The sequence below is a fragment of the Python bivittatus genome, unplaced genomic scaffold, assembly GCF_059951505.1.
Source record: "Python bivittatus isolate LINGU-HERP-01145 unplaced genomic scaffold, Pbiv_v1 ctg000000_np1212, whole genome shotgun sequence".
Classification (NCBI taxonomy): Eukaryota; Metazoa; Chordata; class Lepidosauria; order Squamata; family Pythonidae; genus Python; species Python bivittatus.
Genome location: NW_028277028.1, coordinates 1,339,356 through 1,357,305, shown reverse-complemented (window position 1 = coordinate 1,357,305; position 17,950 = coordinate 1,339,356). Strand labels below are relative to the sequence as shown.

At 38.3% G+C, this 17,950-nt stretch overlaps 1 protein-coding gene across 10 annotated transcripts in view; it reads left to right on the top strand.

Annotated features, from left to right (window-relative positions):
* Positions 1 to 17,950, top strand: part of FHOD3 (formin homology 2 domain containing 3) — a 330,045-nt gene that overhangs the window by 29,643 nt on the left and 282,452 nt on the right. For all 10 annotated transcript variants that reach the window (XR_015794612.1, XM_088133068.1, XM_088132739.1 and 7 more), the window contains exons 2-3: positions 9,035 to 9,141; positions 13,731 to 13,795. Coding sequence is in view for 9 of the 10 variants with exons in the window: in XM_088133068.1 (XP_087989194.1) it covers positions 9,035 to 9,141; positions 13,731 to 13,795 (172 nt within the window). In the remaining variant the exon portion in view is untranslated. The remainder of the gene's footprint in view (positions 1 to 9,034; positions 9,142 to 13,730; positions 13,796 to 17,950) is intronic.

The window sequence follows — 17,950 nt, the reverse complement described above, 5'->3', positions numbered from 1 at the left end:
ACATAGCCAATATGAAAATGCCATTTCAATATAATTATTTGTTAATAATTCAGTCTTATTTTACATTCTAGGCTCAGATTATATGACTTGTTGAAAACTTTTGTTTATTTCTGCAAACTCATTTAGTTCATTTTAAGAAAATTGAGATCTTTTTCTTTTCCAAATCTTGGAATGTGTATGAAAGATCTTACTGGATATCATATCAAAAACATATTTTTTATCTCACCTTTATTACTTTATAAGTAACTCAAGGTAGCAAACATACATAATACTCCTTCTTTCTCCTATTTTGTTTTAATAATACTTGTTAAAATAGTTTATTTTAATAATACTTGATAGTGGAGCTTTCTGCACTTTAGCTATTTTGTAGAAATTCAGTTGCTCTATAAATTTCTTAAAGAGTCAGTTTCAGTGAACATAGCATAGCAGATATTCTGAACCAAGATACTTTCAGATCTTGTTACCATTATCCTCATTTGCTGTCTATCTACCTTATCTGTCAATGGCTATGTTCAATTTTCGCAGAAAGACTAAGGAAGACTCTAGCACAGGGGTCCTCAAACTTTTTAAACAGGGGGCCAGTTCACGGTCCCTCAGAATGTTGGGGGGGCGGACTATAGTTTGAAAAAAACATGAGAGGAGGAGAGCCGCCGGACCCGGCATACCTGTCATGTAGAATAGTCCGGCTCTGCGATCTCCCTCCTCGTGCATCTCCTGCAGCTCCCGACACAGCCCCGACACTTCCGCTTCTGACAGACACCAGTGGCGGCCAATCAGGTGGGTGGGCTGGATAAATGACCCTGGCGAGCCATATCTGGCCCGCGGGCCATACTTTGAGAACCCCTGCTCTAGCAGATCTAAAAATTGATGTGTATTTTGAAATAAACTTTCACAACAAGTCTGTAGTAGCCGATGCATGGTACATACTCATTGGTAAGTTTATTGATGTGGGGAACAAATGAAATATAGTCTGGGACTAGCATAAACAAACTGAACTCAGCAGTAATATTGTAGCATTTCCAGCTTAATTAGTACCTGTAGCAGGATAGGAATGGTAGTGATTCAAGGTAGAGGAAAAGGAGTTAAATTTCTGGGTAAATCCCTTTGAAGTTCCTTGTGTAAAAATGAATGGTTTAAGGTCACCAGCTTTGGGGGTAACAAAAGAGAATGAATTTTCCTCTTCTTAGAGGTCAACATGTGAGTTTGTAAGTTGTAGCATTTATATTTGGGTCCTTAAAAGACAAGCTTAGACAGGGCTTTGCTAAATTTGATGTCCAGTTAGCTGGATCACAGATGGTTACATTGTGCAGCTTGCCTCAGAAGATGATGGTTATTTTGAGTAAAGCATTAGAAGCATGTAAAAAGCTTTAAAGCCCTTCATGGCTTAGGACTTCAGAGACCATCTCTCCCCAGTTATTTATACCCGTCCAATCTAGTCAGGCAGAATGGGCATGCTTCAGGTCCCATCAGCCAAAGAATGCTGGTTGGGAGCACCTAGAAGATGTGCCTTTTCTGCTGTAGAACCCGCATTATGGAACATTCTCCCTCCAGGGATCAGGATGGCCCCGACCCCGCTAGCCTTTCGTAAGGCCCTAAAGACCTGGTTCTGTTCCCGGACCTGGGGCCCCAAGTGTTATACAAGGACCCGTTTCTTGATTGTGTTAGTTATTTGGGTTGTTTTTATTCTATTGTAATTCTGTTCACCACAAGAGTCACTTGTTGAGATGGGCATCTATATAAATTGGATAAATAAATAAATGTATTTATGTGTGTTTGCACAGGGACAAGGTGCAACCAGTAAATGGATACATTAATGATAATATCTTTAAAACATTGATAGTTCTGATGAAATAAAACATAATAAATTGTATGCAACAAGTTAAAGGGTTGGTGTAAATAGTCAAGTCTTAATCTGGCACCAGAATGAAATCAGTGCTCACTAAGACACTTGGGAGAGGGCATTGATACTCTTCATTGAGGGTGCAGCTCGAGAAGAAGAGTGTAGTCTACAAAAATGTATAAAAAAATAAAAAAATAAATAAATAATGAAATAAATAGGGAGTCCACTCTGGAGTTGGGTGACCAATAAATTTAAATAAAATAAATAAGGTAACCTTTACCGTCAGATTGTTGCATAATAACTTTGCTGGTTCTTTTTGGTCCCTCCTTAATACTGTTGGTGGAAGCTTTAATGAGTTGATCTACTTTAGAGGTTATGAATTGAGAGCACTGCATTATAGTAGTTCTGTTCCTACCTGTGGAAGTATGTTCAAAAGACCCTAACCATACAGCAGTTAATTAACAGGACTCCACACTGTTTCATTCTGTCCCCAATGTGGTTCAAGATTATGAAACTTTGGGGGCAGTCAGAAGGAGATTTGAAGTAAAGTTTTAGTAGTGTGCTGTTGATACCCAACATTATATCTTTATATCATTTGAATCAGAAGAGGTTGTGAAAGCTTTGGACTGGGACAGGGTGCTGGGGTATATGAGGGTCATCAGTAAGTTGAAGCTAAATCTCAACAATATGAAGGCATTATGAATCAGTGATTTTCTTGGCTGGGAATTAAACAGGTTGCCTGAGCTGGATGGGACTGCACAGATTAGTATTTAAGATGCTCACCACACAATTTTACTTTGCATCATGATGCCTGAATGAAAATTTTGCCACTTTGTTATGTATCAATATAGCCAGCAGCAGATGCTTGCGGTTATCATTATCAGTGAAGGCACAGGGAGCCACTGGCAAGGAATGCATTTTTCCAGTTAGTAGAATAGTAGAAATAAATTTATCATGCACCTGTACCAACATAGAATCAAATGAGCAATTAATACTATAAAAACTTCTAAAAACAGTTGTCAAAACACAATAAAATAATGAGTCTTTAGACTAAAAGGCCCATGACATAAAATAGAATCAGCATTTGTACATTCAGATATTTAAAATGTTATCAGTTTCATTAAGGGCCAGTGTACTTTTTAAATCTTTAGTAGACCTGCTTCGAAACATAATTCTAGTGGGAAACAATTCCAGGGAACTGGAGCTGAGAAAGACTTTCTACCACAACGTGGCTATTCTAGTATATGGGAGAACCAGACAATTCTTGCCTGGTCATCAGATAAAATGCACAGGCTCATGAGCTGCTAGCAGGTTTTTCAAATAGCTGGATTGCCCATACACAGAGCACAATGGGACAATACCAGAAATTTATAATACACCCACTCCTTGTTTAGCAACTACCTCAGTTAGCGACCATTCACAAATATGACGGTAATAAATTCATTTTCTGAACAATGTGCACATTTACAACCGAATTTCATGCACCCGACAACAACGCCCGCTGGAGTGAGAGTAATGCTGGCATAGCTGTACCAGAGAACTTTATCTGAATGAGACGGCAGCAACCAGTGATCTTTGCAGCTTGTCTCTCTCTCTCTTTCAGTCACATGTTCACTTAGGGACCATTTTGCTTAACGACCTGGTCATTGGAATGGAACTTTGTCATTAAACAAGGAGTGGGTATAGTATCTTTCATGAATACCTAACTAGTATAATGGGTGGCAATAAAAAGAGGTAGAAGTAAAAAAGGAAAATCCAGAATAGTACGAAGAGCAGTATTCTGGACACAAAAAAAGGCAGAATGAGGTACTCTGGTTAACAGGCTGCCACAGTAATCCCAGGGAGACAGAATCAGGGCATGAACCAATTGCCTAGTTGTTTCAGTACTGAGGAACTAATGGATCTTAAAAATATTCATCAAATGGAAATTACAGATTTGAACAATATTTCAATAAGCCATAAGTATGTCATTGATTTGGGCTCTTGGTTCCTCATGATCAAGGAGACCCACAACTAGCAGCATTAAAAATCAGCAAAAACAGGAAGGGGAGGGATGAAATGATCAGGATAGAATACAATAATATGTGTCTTATCCAGATCAATTTAATTTGTTGGTAGTACATCCACTTCAAAATCCTACCTAAATAGTTGGGAAGAGATGTCCGCATTATATCATCCAGAACATGGATAGATGAATAAACCTGAAAGTCATTGTGTAATAATTGGACTGGGAAGACAAAAACAGGGGCCTAGGGGAAGAGTGCATAAAAGAAATAACAAAGGACCCAAAACCAAACTTGAGGAATTCCCGCTGATAATGGGAGATGGAACCTTTCCATAAAACCAAGAACATCTGGTGAGATAGATGAGATTGAAACCACTGAGGCCATTTCTGCACAAGGAAAACTTGGTAAATTCAAGATTGGATTATTATGCTACCCTTTCAGATTGCCTGAGAAGGTGCAGGTAGTGCAAAATAACTCAGGTAACTTGCCTATTGTGAATATATTACACATCTTCTGAAACAGCTGCTCTAGCTGACAATTTATTCCTGAGTCAAATTCAAGTTATTCATTATGGTATATAAAGCCTGATATGGCTTAGAATTTGGACCTTAAAGGAGTGCCTGCTCCCTTATATGCTCTTCTTTCAACTAACATCTAATGGAGATGCCCTCTTAAGGATGAGTCATCTGCTGGCAAATTGCTATGTGCAATTTAAGAAAGGATATTCTGGATACAAAAACATCTTTGTAGACTCCTTCACCACTCAGGTAGCAGTTGGCACTAAGCTGTTTAAAGCTTTCAACACCAGCCTAAGACATTCACCCAGACTTTTAGTTAAATTAGTGCTGATGTATATTCTGATTTATATCCTGTATCTTAGTTGTTAAAGCTCTTTTGTAATTTTTAGCATGTTATTTTAGAGTACTTTACTGAATTATTTATGCTTTAATTTTTTTTACTATATTGTAAATTGTTTTTAAATGTTCCCTTCTTTAGTATTTATTTTTCACACTTAAAACAGATTTAAAAATTAATACAGTATAATTAATACATATAAAATCTTAGGTTGATACCTACAGTATACTAGTGCTTAAAAGTTTGTGAACCCTTTTGAATTTTCAATATTTCTGCATTTATTCCTCAATGAGTAAATGAACAAGTATAATATTTTTGACTCATTTGTTTAATTGGGTTCTTTATCTAGTTTTAAACACATAAAGTTTTAGGACACATTTATGCATAAATATTGAAAATGGAAAAGGGTTCACAACTTTTAAGCACCACTATAAATATACCGTCACCACATTATTACCAGTGATGGCCTGTAATTATCATGCATACTGATTTGTAGCTGTTTAATTCCTATACATATACTTTGTCCCGCATGTTTGTATGAAGGTACGAATGGCTATGTATAAAAGATGGAGTACATGAAACCATCTCAATGCAGACTAGAGAAGCAGAATGGTCCATTATGGAAAATATCAGTTTCTGCAGTGTGTAAAAAAGTATCCAAATGAAGATTTCTAAGAAGCCACAAGAAGAGAAGATTCTCAAAACACAAACAGTTCTCAAAACAAGGAATAGCTCTCATATTAACTACATGAAGCAGTGGCACTCAAGTGTAAAAATACTAGGAGGCATGAGAAAAGTACCAAGCTGGGCTTGGCCTAGCCTAACTGGATGTTGTAAAAAGCTATTACACTGACTGAGGTACAGCATCCTGTCTTGATTCTTCTGGAACGCAAACTTAGCCTATCCAGCTAGAATCTGAAATGGGTAGGTTTGCGTGAGTTTGTGTGTAAGCAAAGTTTTTAGTTCCTAAAGTTAACAATAAACATTGTTAACCTGCTTTGTTTTCATTCATTTCATTAATGCTGGATTAATAAAAACAAATACTACTGGGATGTTATAAAACCTTTTCTCTGCAAACTTCTGTGTGCTTTCCCCCCACAAATTGTAGGTTCAATTAATTGTACTAAATCATGGAATGTATAACATGAGGCCACAGGGCTGCATGCAGACCCCCAAATGTTGCAGGTACCCCCCATGAATAAGTTATAAAGGGAAGACTATTAAATACAGTAATTGTATTTAATGAAACAGAGCCTCTGAGTCAAGTTTGACTCCTGGTGACTTCATAGTCATGGCATACGCAGCTTTCTTTGCAACAGTATGGAAATGATTTCCAGTGCTTCCTTCCAGAATGTCTGACTTCCAAGTCTAGCATGTAGCCTTGGAATTCAATTGAATCTCCTATCCAAATACTAACAAGGCCAATCCTGCTTAGCTTTCAAACCCACGAGGTCAGCCAGATGCCATCAACTGCTGAGACCATTGCATTTAATTACATGTATTTATTTTGATCCAAACCCCTCCCCATTTTATGATATCTGGCATTCCATCAAAAAGATCAACTATGGCCCCTGCCCTGAAAAAGGTACATACCTCAGTTTTAACCAATGATTGGATCTTCACATGTGAAGCCATAAATCAGTCAAAGAAAGGATCTTAAAATTTATTTAAGGATCTTAAAATATGGAAATTGTTGTTTTATAAATAGCTCTGGCCTTATTAAGCTTGGGCTATAACAAATAAGATAATTTTATGTAACTGGAAAGAAAGTCAGTCTCCTAATTTTAAGGAATGGATCTAAGTTTGTTATCTGCTTCTGAAAGGTCTCTATGCTTTAAAAATGAGAAGATGACACATTGGCCTGCCATAACCTATTCAGGAAAGTTGGACTCTTAGATAACCAGTTCCAGGAATCTGGTGACCAGAAACGTGAACCAGCATCCTGAAACATAGTGCTAGCCACTGCAGCTACTGAAGCAGTGGGTTAACGTCACTGAATTGAATTGTATATTTTTCTATTATGTTTTGGGAGAAAATACTGATTATTTTTTATCACCCCTCCAATTATGTTGACATTTTAAAGTGTAAACCCACTCCCCAAGAGTGAAGTAAATGGGCAAAAAATTCCCCCTTCATATTCTCTTGTGAGATAATTAATGCAAGTAAGTATCCAAACTACAGAAGACAACCTGTAGCCTAGGGGCTAAATGCAACCACCTAGTAGCTCATTTGCAATTCTGGAAACAACACAAGATTGCGCAAGCTTTAACTGGGTAGCAAAATGCTAAAAGCTTAGCAGTGCAATTTTTAGCTTAAAAACACAAAAGAGTGAAAATGAAGTGTCTGAAATATCTCTAATGGAAGCTAATGGGTTTCAATAACCATTGACTGGTTACTTTACACACTGTGTATATACAGTGAGGCCAAAAACTATTTAGTCAGCCACCAATTGTGCAAGTTCTCCCACTTAAAAAGATGAGAGAGGCCTGTAATTTTCATCATAGGTATACCTCAACTATGAGAGACAAAATGAGAAAAAAAATCCAGAAAATCACATTGTCTGATTTTTAAAGAATTTATTTGCAAATCATGGTGGAAAATAAGTATTTGGTCACCTACAAACAAGCAAGATGTCTGGCTCTCACAGACCTGTAACTACTTCTTTAAGAGGCTCCTCTGTCCTCCACTTGTTACCTGTAGTAATGGCTCTTGTTTGACCTTGTTATCAGTATAAAAGACACCTGTCCACAACCTCAAACAGTCACACTCCAAACTCTACTATGGCCAAGAGCAAAGAGCTGTTGAAGGACACTAGGAACAAAATTGCAGACCTGCACCAGGCTGGGAAGACTGAATCTGCAATAGGCAAGCAGCTTGGTGTGAAGAAATCAACTGTGGGAGCAATAATTAGAAAATGGAAGACATACAAGACCACTGATAATCTCCCTTGATCTGGGGCTCCATGCAAGATCTCACCCCGTGGGGTCAAAATGATCACAAGAATAGTGAGCAAAAATCCCAGAACCACATGGGGGGGCCTAGTGAATGACCTGCAGAGAGCTGGGACCAAAGTAACAAAGGCTACCATCAGTAACACACTACGCTGCCAGGGACTCAAATCCTGCAGTGCCAGACGTGTCCCCCTGCTTAAGCCAATACATGTCCGGGCCCGTCTGAAGTTTGCTAGAGAGCATTTGGATGATCCAGAAGAGAATTGGGAGAATTCCATATGGTCAGATGAAACCAAAGTAGAATGTTTGGGTCTAAACAACTCGTCGTGTTTGGAGGAGAGAGAATGCTGAGTTGCATCCAAAGAACACCATACCTACTGTGAAGCATGGGGGTGGAAACATCATGCTTTGGGGCTGTTTTTCTGCAAAGGGACCAGGATGACTGATCCGTGTAAAGGAAAGAATGAATGGGGCCATGTATCGTGAGATTCTGAGTGAACACCTCCTTCCATCAGCAAGGGCATTGAAGATGAAACGTGGCTGGGTCTTTCAGCATGACAATGATCCCAAACACACCGGCCGGGCAACGAAGGAGTGGCTTCGTAAGAAGCATTTCAAGGTCCTGGAGTGGCCTAGCCAGTCTCCAGATCTCAACCCCATGGAAAACCTTTGGAGGGAGTTGAAAGTCCGTGTTGCCCAGCGACAGCCCCAAAACATCACTGCTCTAGAGGAGATCTGCATGGAGGAATGGGCCAAAATACCAGCAACAGTGTGTGAAAACCTTGTGAAGACTTACAGAACACGTTTGACCTCTGTCATTGCCAACAAAGGATATATAACAAAGTATTGAGATGAACTTTTGATATTGACCAAATACTTATTTTCCACCATGATTTGCAAATAAATTCTTTAAAAATCAGACAATGTGATTTTTCTGGATTTTTTCCCCCATTTTGTCTCTCATAGTTGAGGTATACCTATGATGAAAATTACAGGCCTTTCTCATCTTTTTAAGTGGGAGAACTTGCACAATTGGTGGCTGACTAAATACTTTTTTGCCCCACTGTATGTTAGCGAACATGCTAGAATATCTTATTTGAATGAATAAGAGTGGTAGTTATTAAAAAAGAATCCTGAGAAGTAGCCTTTGAGTTGCAGTTAAACAAGCAGTCCTGCAGTAGGAACCATAATTTCCCTGGTCATTCCAATTTAGTGTGTGTTTTTTTTATTATTATTTGCTGAGAGGAATGGATAGTGTGGAGGGCAAAGTAAAAATGGTAACAATTTGATTTCTCCTTGCTTTATAGTGTTAATGTAAGATGGTTTGCTGGATAGAAGTCTTATTGCAACAACAAATTCTAAATTGTTAAATTATTTTTCAGCTTGATGACTGTGCACTGCAGCTGTCTCACAATGGTACCTACTTGGATTTAGAGTCTACCCTAGCTGAGCAAAAGGATGACTTGGAAGGTTTCCAGGGAGAATCTGGGTAAGGAATTAATTATTTTTATCCACCTAGAGTTAGGGTTGGTAGAGCACTTGTACCTCACGTGCTTTGATACAAGCTTTAGAAACAGTTTTATTTAATCTTACCAGAGAATTGCACAAAATTGATATTGCAGTGTGATGTATTATTACATGTACTGTATATTGCAGAACAGAGCGGATGGTTAAAACATCTGTTTTTGATACAGAATGATATATATATTCAATAGCAACAACATTTGGGGAATGCATTCTCTAAATTATTGGTTAAGAACTATTGGTTATAAATCTTTTTTGAAGGATGGGGGGCTAATATTTATTGAAAACATTAAGTTAAAACATAGAGGAGTTTTTACAGTGGCAAAGGTTTTTTTATATGATGTATTAAAGATTAGTGGTCTTGCAAAACTGATGTGCTTTCCATGGTATTCCAGATTGTGAACTGTCATGCAGACTGTGGGATTTCCCAGTTAATATCACTTTGTTTCAAACCTTACTTTAGCATACAGCAGGAGATTCCTCCCAGCATCTTCCCCTTTGTAAAGGAAAAGGAATTAAGGAACATTATTCTTGAGCATCTGATTAAAGGTTGGAATCAATTGGAAACTGGAAATTCCAGAGAAGCAAGCAGATGTTTGCCACAATTTGTGCCTAAGGAATAGTAACAAGTTTGAGCTAAAACTGTTGCATAATATTTCTTTTATTTTGAAATGTGTGTAGCTATTTAAACTTTATGGCTTTTGATATATATTGTCTCTGATATGTATTTTCTGTACATAACAATATACATAGAGACACGCGTGCACACACATAGATAGTTCAGTAGGTAACAGACAATAACATCTTATAGTCCGTGAGAGAACTAATTTTCCTTGTTTATATTTTCCATTACAGATTTTCTTGAGAAGCTGTGAATTTCACAACTTTGTTTTTAATTCTTCCCTCATTGATTATTTTGCAGGATTTTTTACTTTTCTCTTTTTTATTATAGAATTGATTTTGTATATATCTTATCAAATTGATTTATTTCCAAAGACAGGGGAGCTATTTCCCTAGTCACACATTTCACACTATGGGGCCAAGAAGGTGGTACTATAGAATTTATTTCATTTTTATCAGCTTGTTTTTTTGGCCAGTAAGGTACACAGGCTGTGGGGTTCTATCTCTATCATATGCCAAAGTTGGAAGGAGGATGCCATGTAAAGGCACCACTCTGGTAGATAGGTGGTGGCAGCAGCAGTAACTAAAAAGCACATCACCAAAGGTGGAACAATTATGTGTAGATTGAAGTGCTTCTGGGAGAGGAGGCCAGCAATCTTTTACTCTACAGTATAAAATAGTTAATGACAACAAAATCCAGTTATTTGAAAGAACAAGCTAGTGGCTCATGTCCCTTTGTGCTTAACTGGATTATCAGTCCAGGAACATTTGCTTCAGCCACATAGATGAATAGCCACATCATGGTTAAGGTGATTTCTCACTTGATTTCAGTTCTTTGGACTAGATTCCCACCAAGATTATATCTGAAACTGGATCCTTTAAAAGTTTTTAAAAAGCACTGAAGCTTTTTAAAGATCATTTTAAATTCTCTCCAGATATCACCAAATAAAAATAAGCAACCACAAATATGATGGAGCAATTAGTCAGCTGAAGCCTAGCTCAGATTAATTAGCTATAATAGCACATTATGGTTTGCATATACTATTGTAGCAGCATGGCTGAACCTATGGGGTAGCAATAGTGATGATAGTACTTTTATTTATTATGCTCTCACCACAAACCACCACTCTTTTAAAAAAGTTTTTAAAAAGCACTTATTTGTCATGGACCCTTGTGCAGTTTCTTTAAAAGAAATAAATTCTTACCTGTCACTTGTAATCTATAGATATTATTGTATGTCATGGACCTTTTAGACAGCCTTTATTTTATATTATGACATTATGATTAATTGTAATATATTACTGTTTCAGTTATTTTATTCTGTGTTTTTACTATGGTTTGTGGTGAGAGCAACAAATCAACTCCACACCCACTACCTTTTCAATCACTTATGTTTCAGTATTCTTTTTACGATGAACATAAAATTACAGTATTATGGTAGAGAAATTCAATAACTTTATTATTTTTTATATGTTGGAGATATTCCTAAAACTGGAGAACAAGTACAGAAAAATTAGGAAATTTGGCTTTTTCATAGTTTTAGATACATCAAATTCTGCATTTCACTGCAATCCCAGCAGTTACTGTAGAATACAAGCAACGTGATATGTCTAAGTATGAAATTAGGTTAAATTCACCATCTAATAGGGAGATAATCTCAAATATTTTCATAACATTCTATTAGAAAAGAAGGCAGACTTTTTGAAAGGATTGAAAACATATGGGAATCAGATATATAAGCCTCTTTACCTCTGATTTTATAGTTATCCAATTGGCACAGAGAACCACTAAGGTTTAATTCAGCCAAGATTAGAGAAAAGTCTATGAAAGTATTTCATAAATTGTATTTATTAACAAGGAAATTTAACATGAAAATTATGTTATCACTCTTGTGTGTTTTAGAAAATGTAAAGAAGAAGGTGCATATTAACATAGGTGGTGATTTGGTAAAATTCTTCAATTATTTTGGACTGTCCTTTTTATAAAAATAGGACAGATCACAACTCAGAATTATTGTACACCCTAAGCTGGCCTTATTAAGGGTTTTTTTGGTTTGTGTGATAGTATGTTTTGACAAGCCAAGTCATACTATGAGCCTAAAGAATTGGGCGGGGGGCAGGTGCTGGTTGCAGCCAGAAACATGGTGGAAAACAGGAAAGGATATCTATCTGTCAGTATTACCATAACGCAGATGCTGATTTTTATTCTACCTGATTTAAACATCAATTATGTATAACAAAAGCATAATGATTGTTTACTACCCAGTTCTGGGTTCCTAGAAATTTAATTAAGGCTACATGCATTTTGCTTTTATATTATCTTCATTGCACTGTAAATAAAATTAAATAGTATGTAATTATACTTAAATGTAAGTATAATTTAAAAGTGAAAATTATAGTACTGATTACAGTCATTGATATTCATATATTAATTTGATTTTAACAATGATCTCTAGTTTTAAAAGAATATAACATATTTAATTTTGTAAAAGTCAAATAAAAGAGCGGAGGAATACTTGGAGAGGCATGTCTGTCCTTTGAGGAAAAGTTGAAAAGGCTACAGATTTTAGCATAGGAAAGGGAAAATTAAAGCAAGAGAGGATATGAAGGGTGATAATGGAAGAGTGAGTATAATTTTGCTTTATCAGAACAATGAAGTTGTAGAAGTTGTACAAAATATTATTTTGGTTAAATATTAGGTAACATGTTTTAACAGTGTGGGCTATAGAATCAGAAAGGCAGAGAAGAAGTGCCCAGTTACCTTCCCTTCCTTCTGAGAAATCCATTTTGAGGATGCAGGCTGGAGAGGAGGGACAAGCTTGGTTTAAAAAGTCAACTCCTGCACAAATTTGAATTCCCAGATCTTTGCCTTCCCTGTCAGGATCCAAAGAGTCTGTAAATAACTCAGGCAGATGGCAAAGCCAAGCTTAGATTTGTGTTGCTGCAGCAAATGGAATTGGCAAAGAAGACAGGATGCATAAATTTTGTTTGCTGCTTCCTAGGGTATACTGTATCAGTGGCAGAGTATGCTTCTCAGTGACACAGGTATTGCAATTTGAACCTCCTACACTTGGAATCCAGAAAATATTCCATATCAAACTCTTCCTTTTTTCCACCTGAAGCTGAAGGAGGAGGTGGGTCAGATGAAAGGGCATAAAAGACATTCCAGGACCAAAAGGTAATGGTGGAAAACAAGATGTATGTTTATAGTAGGTGGAAAGTGCAGGCAAAAGACCTCTCTGAGCTGCTACATAGCTGGCCTAGTAAACTTAGAATCCAAACTTGGAAGAGTCTTCATGGCAGTGAGGATCAGCTGCATGTTTGTAAGAAACCTTGAGCTGGCTCAGCCCTTGAGAAGTTATAATGCCTAAATTTCGTGCAGAAATTGAGTTGTTAGGAATGGGGGAAAGAAAGGAGGACTCTAGCAGAAGTCCTGGGTGGTAGGATGAACAGGTGATATGTGAGTATAAATGAATACACGAACAAAGCCATAGGCAGAAGTTCAGGCAGTTGGGCCCATTGTTCATAAATTTATTTTCTTTGTTCCCATATATATTAATTGAAATCTAGGTATGTAGGTGTGTGTTGAGAGGTATATATACCACCTGAATATTTCTTAGTTTAGTTTAGTTTAGTTTAGTTTAGTTTAGTTTAGTTTAGTATGGGTTTTGGCAAAATTCTACAGAGTTAACTTGTATAAATCAATCCAGACCAAATCTGTGACAAAAAAATGTAACTCTTATTAGAATTGTTCTCTTTTAAATTTAAAATAGAGCTGCAGATGTCATAATACATATTTGTGTATGGTTTTTAATGGAAGAAATGAGATGTGATTGTCTTTAAATTCATTAGATGTCATAGGATTAGGTAAATCTAAGTTTTTCTGTAATTACCCTCTACTATGCTTATCACATTTTTTCTCTGTTCTCCCCAGTAGGGGCAAAAAACACAGTATAATTCTGAGAACCCAACTTTCAGTCCGAGTCCATGCCTGCATTGGTAAGTGTGCATAGCAAGTTTTAAATAGAAGAATGTATGATATGTAGTGGAAATATTCTTAAAGTAAGAATCTGTAGTATTTGCATAATATTATCTTACATTTGTGATTTTGAAAGTACTGAAAATCTTTTGGTACAGTGTGCTACAAAACACATTGCATAGCAAAATATATGAATATTCTGTTTAATGAGTATATACAAGGAAAATAATTGTAACAAATTGTTTAGAATAAACGGTTTCAGAGTTTGATTTGAGGCCCAGCTATTTATGGACTTCCTTATGGACAGATGTTGAACTCTGAATTTACGTACACATCGCTTTCAGGATGCACTGAAGTTTCATTTTTGTGAATGAGAATATCCTTTAGCTTAATCATACCAATCCTTCATGAAGCTGTCTTCACTATTTAGACATCAGCATAGTTTATGAACACAATACATATTGAAAGAAATCCTGCTAAGGCTATAAATTCTTAGTGGAATTTGAACAGTTTTCATATTTTAGATCAAAGTAAGTTTGAATGTGATTATTTGTCATTTTTTCATTCAGATTTGCTCAATCTTTTACTCATGAATTAAGAATTTTTACTATTTTACTTGTAGTGAAAAGAAAACACATTTCTCTTTTTAAGATTATGTATAATTTATAAGTATACATGAATATTTATAATTTTTCTTCAGGTAATCTAAATAGAACATTCGTAGTGCCTCATTAGATTAGGCATGCTGTTAAGATATGGGGTACTGCAGAACTGCTAGCAGGCAGCAAGCTATTGTATTTTAAAAACAATACTTTTAGTCTTAAATCATATCATTTTTAGCCAGCCAAACTTTTATTAGAGTAGTGACAGTGATAGAAAATATTGCTGTCAGAAAGAAAGCCAAGTAAAACCAGTATGTAGAAGGCAGCTCTTATGAATAAAATCTTATTAATTTAGCCCAAATCAGCCTTCCTTGGTTTCAGTGCAATGGAAGTTGCTGCATTGGATGTTGTCTAATAAGGTCTCCCCACTCTTGAAATCCTTGGACCTGCTCATGCTGTAAGAATAATTTTGGACAAGCACATGCAAAGTAGTTGAGATATTTCCCCCATTCTTCCTCCTGCACCCATACTATTGTAAGTTAAATTACAGCAAACAGCAGAGTCCTATAACATCTTAAAGGTTAATGTATGTATTGTATTACATCAACTCTTGGAAAGCAGATTATGCCTCCTAGCATGCTCTATCTGATCCCCAAACCCACAGGAATTTGGAGACGTAATCCAAGCATGTAAAATAAGCGCTAGTATTATTCCTACCATGTAGCCTGTAGCTTTTACTTGACACCTCCTTCAAATTTGTTGGCATTGATTTGGGATGAGGCTGAAGATCTGCCAACTGAAGTTGCAGTGAAGTGAGGGAGTTACTATCCAGATGTTCCCTCTGAACAGTAGGTCAGGGAGTGTATTAAAAACACCATTGTTTGCTCCGTCTTCATGTTTCCCTCATTCATAGTCCCACTTCTTGTCCTTTGTTTCTCACTTCTTGCTTGCTGTTTACATTTTTACTATCGGAGTTCTCTGCATTTGTAAAAGCTCTGAAGAGTGAATACATCTTCTCAGATGCATCTATTGAAATTAGATTGCTGCCAACTAATATTCTAGACTGTAAACTGGCTAGTCTTAATTGCACACTGAACTAATTTATCTGTAAAATAAGAACGGTCATTGGTGGTAACATTATAGGAAAAGAATAAACTGCAGAGAAAATACTATTCAAATATATTAATGGCATATCTGGATTTATATACTAAAAAAAGTTTTTGTTTTTTTTCTGAAATGGTTCTATTTCTTGACCCTGAATTGCGGACTTGCTGAATTCCCAGTATGCTTCAGATAAGGAGGGGGAAAGCTGGAAAATTCTCTGGCCCTGGCTACATGATACCAGAAACCATATTTCTTTTTTCTTTCATAGGCTCTCTAATACGATAGTACAGGTAGTCCTCAAGTTACGACAGTAATTGGGACCAGAATTTCTGTCGCTAAGCAGTGCGGTTGTAAAGTATGATTTCACATCACTGCATTACGTAGCAATGGCAATCCCAGCAGTCCCCATTGCTGTTGTTAACCGAATCCCACCAGTTGTTAGGCAGGGACCCACCTTGATCCAAGCCATTCCTGCCTCGTCTGACAAAGGGAGCTTGCCAGGCCCAGCTGGGGAGAAAGCAGTGGAATTGTGAGGCATGGCACTCTCCATTGCCAGGCAAGGCAGGAGAGCCAGTGGCGGCTCCCCGGGCAAAGGTAGAGGCTGTGTGGGAGATGCTGTTTGGGGTGACGGATGAACTGGACGTGAGTTGTGTACACTCTGCACCTCGTGTTGGAAGCACTCCTGGAAAACCGGCCTCTGTGGTCAGCCAATCAGAAGAACGTGCGCTGGGGGATTTCTTCATTTATACAAGGTTACCCACTCCACAATTACCCTGGCCAAAGCATGATTTTGGGGGGGGGGGTTGGCCAATCAGAAAAAGACCTTAAAAGTTTAATGGCCAATTGGCCAAGTCTAATCTACCAGGGGAGAAAACAGTCAGTGAAATTTGCAGGGTGGGAGGAATGCCTTACCCAGAGGCAGTACGCAGAATATTCCAACCAATCAGAAGGAGAGCAGCGCACGATACCAGCCAATCGAGGAGAGGCATGCAAGAAGTCTCCCCAACCCCGCTGCTTGTTTATCCATATGGGAGTGTCTGGCAGATAAGTGTTTGAGTTGGGCAGTGCAGAGAAGAAACCTGAACGCAAAATCTCTGCACCAGCCGTACACCCTCTTTTGTATTTTGTATCTTTCCTTATTCCCTCTAGTAAAAGCTCAGTCTTTTCTTCACAAATACCAACTAGGAAAAGCACACAAGGGTTGAGCGGTGAAGTCTGGAAAAGTGTTCATTCATGGTGGATTTGTGGCGTAGACTTATTCCTGCTCCTCATTCAGGTGAACACACTAACTAAAAAGTGCACCTATGCCTTTTTGCTTATTTTGCCCGTTCCAGAAAGCCTCACAAACGGCCAGCAGTTTTGTAAAAATGAATGAATCCCCAGTGCTCATGGCAGAGGCCGCACTAGTGGCCACAGAGGGTGGAGGTGGGCATTGTCTTTTAAGCCTTGATTAAGGCAGGGAGCCGCCTGCTGCCTTGGCTGGCCATGCTTGTGGCTTAGGGACCCATTTGCCACCACCAAGGTCCTGAAGGGCTGCTGGCCCTGGATGCTGTACGAGAGGAGCCTAGCAGTTTAGATATCCCAGCAATGGCAGCACACTTGGCAGTGCCTGGGTGGTTATGTGAATGGGCATTCCTGCAGGCCCATTTTCCAGGAGTGCTTCCAACATGAGCCCGCATCCTTTCGGTCCCTCCAGTTCTGCTGCCAGTCCCAAATAGCGCCTCCCACACAGCCTCCACCTTTACCTGGGGAGCCGACGGCGGCTCTCCTGCCTTACCCAGTGATAGTGCTGGGCCTCGCCAACCCGCTGCCTCGTCCCTGGCCAGGCCTGGCAAGCTCCTTTTGGCAGGTGAGGCTCCGCCTCCCTGCCACTCTCACTGTGCGCATCCCAGGGCTGCACCCTCACCCAGTGGCAGAGTGCAGGTCTGCCAAAAGGGCAGAGATGGGGGGGAAGATAGGCTAAAAGGGGGAGTCGAAGCACTCCTGCAGTTGTAAGTGCGGCCATGTTGCCCAGCACCGAAACTTTGATCATATGACCATGGCACTGCAATAGCTGAAACTTCGGGGACTGGTTATAAGTCAATTTTTTCAGTCCTTTCATAACTTCGAATGGTCACTGAACAAATGGTCATAAGTCAAGGACTACCTGTAATAGAATAAATGGCCTATATGGCTCCTGAGCTCCAAAAACCTTAACGTGAATCTTAACTGAAAAATTTGAACTCCTTTTGTGAAATAGACTGAAGAGCTGAAGCAAATTTTCAGTGTTAAATGAAATGGAGTTGGCACCTGCCTTGTGGAATCTTCTCCCCCTGGAAGGGAGATTAGCTCCATCCCTCTTAACATTCCATAAGTCCCTCAAGACCTGGCTATGTGATCAGGCCTGCGGTTCCCAGGGGACTGGGGAGATTTTACAATGGCTCCCTTACTAATTTTATCCCCTCCTGTTTTGTGTCTTTTTACTGTTTT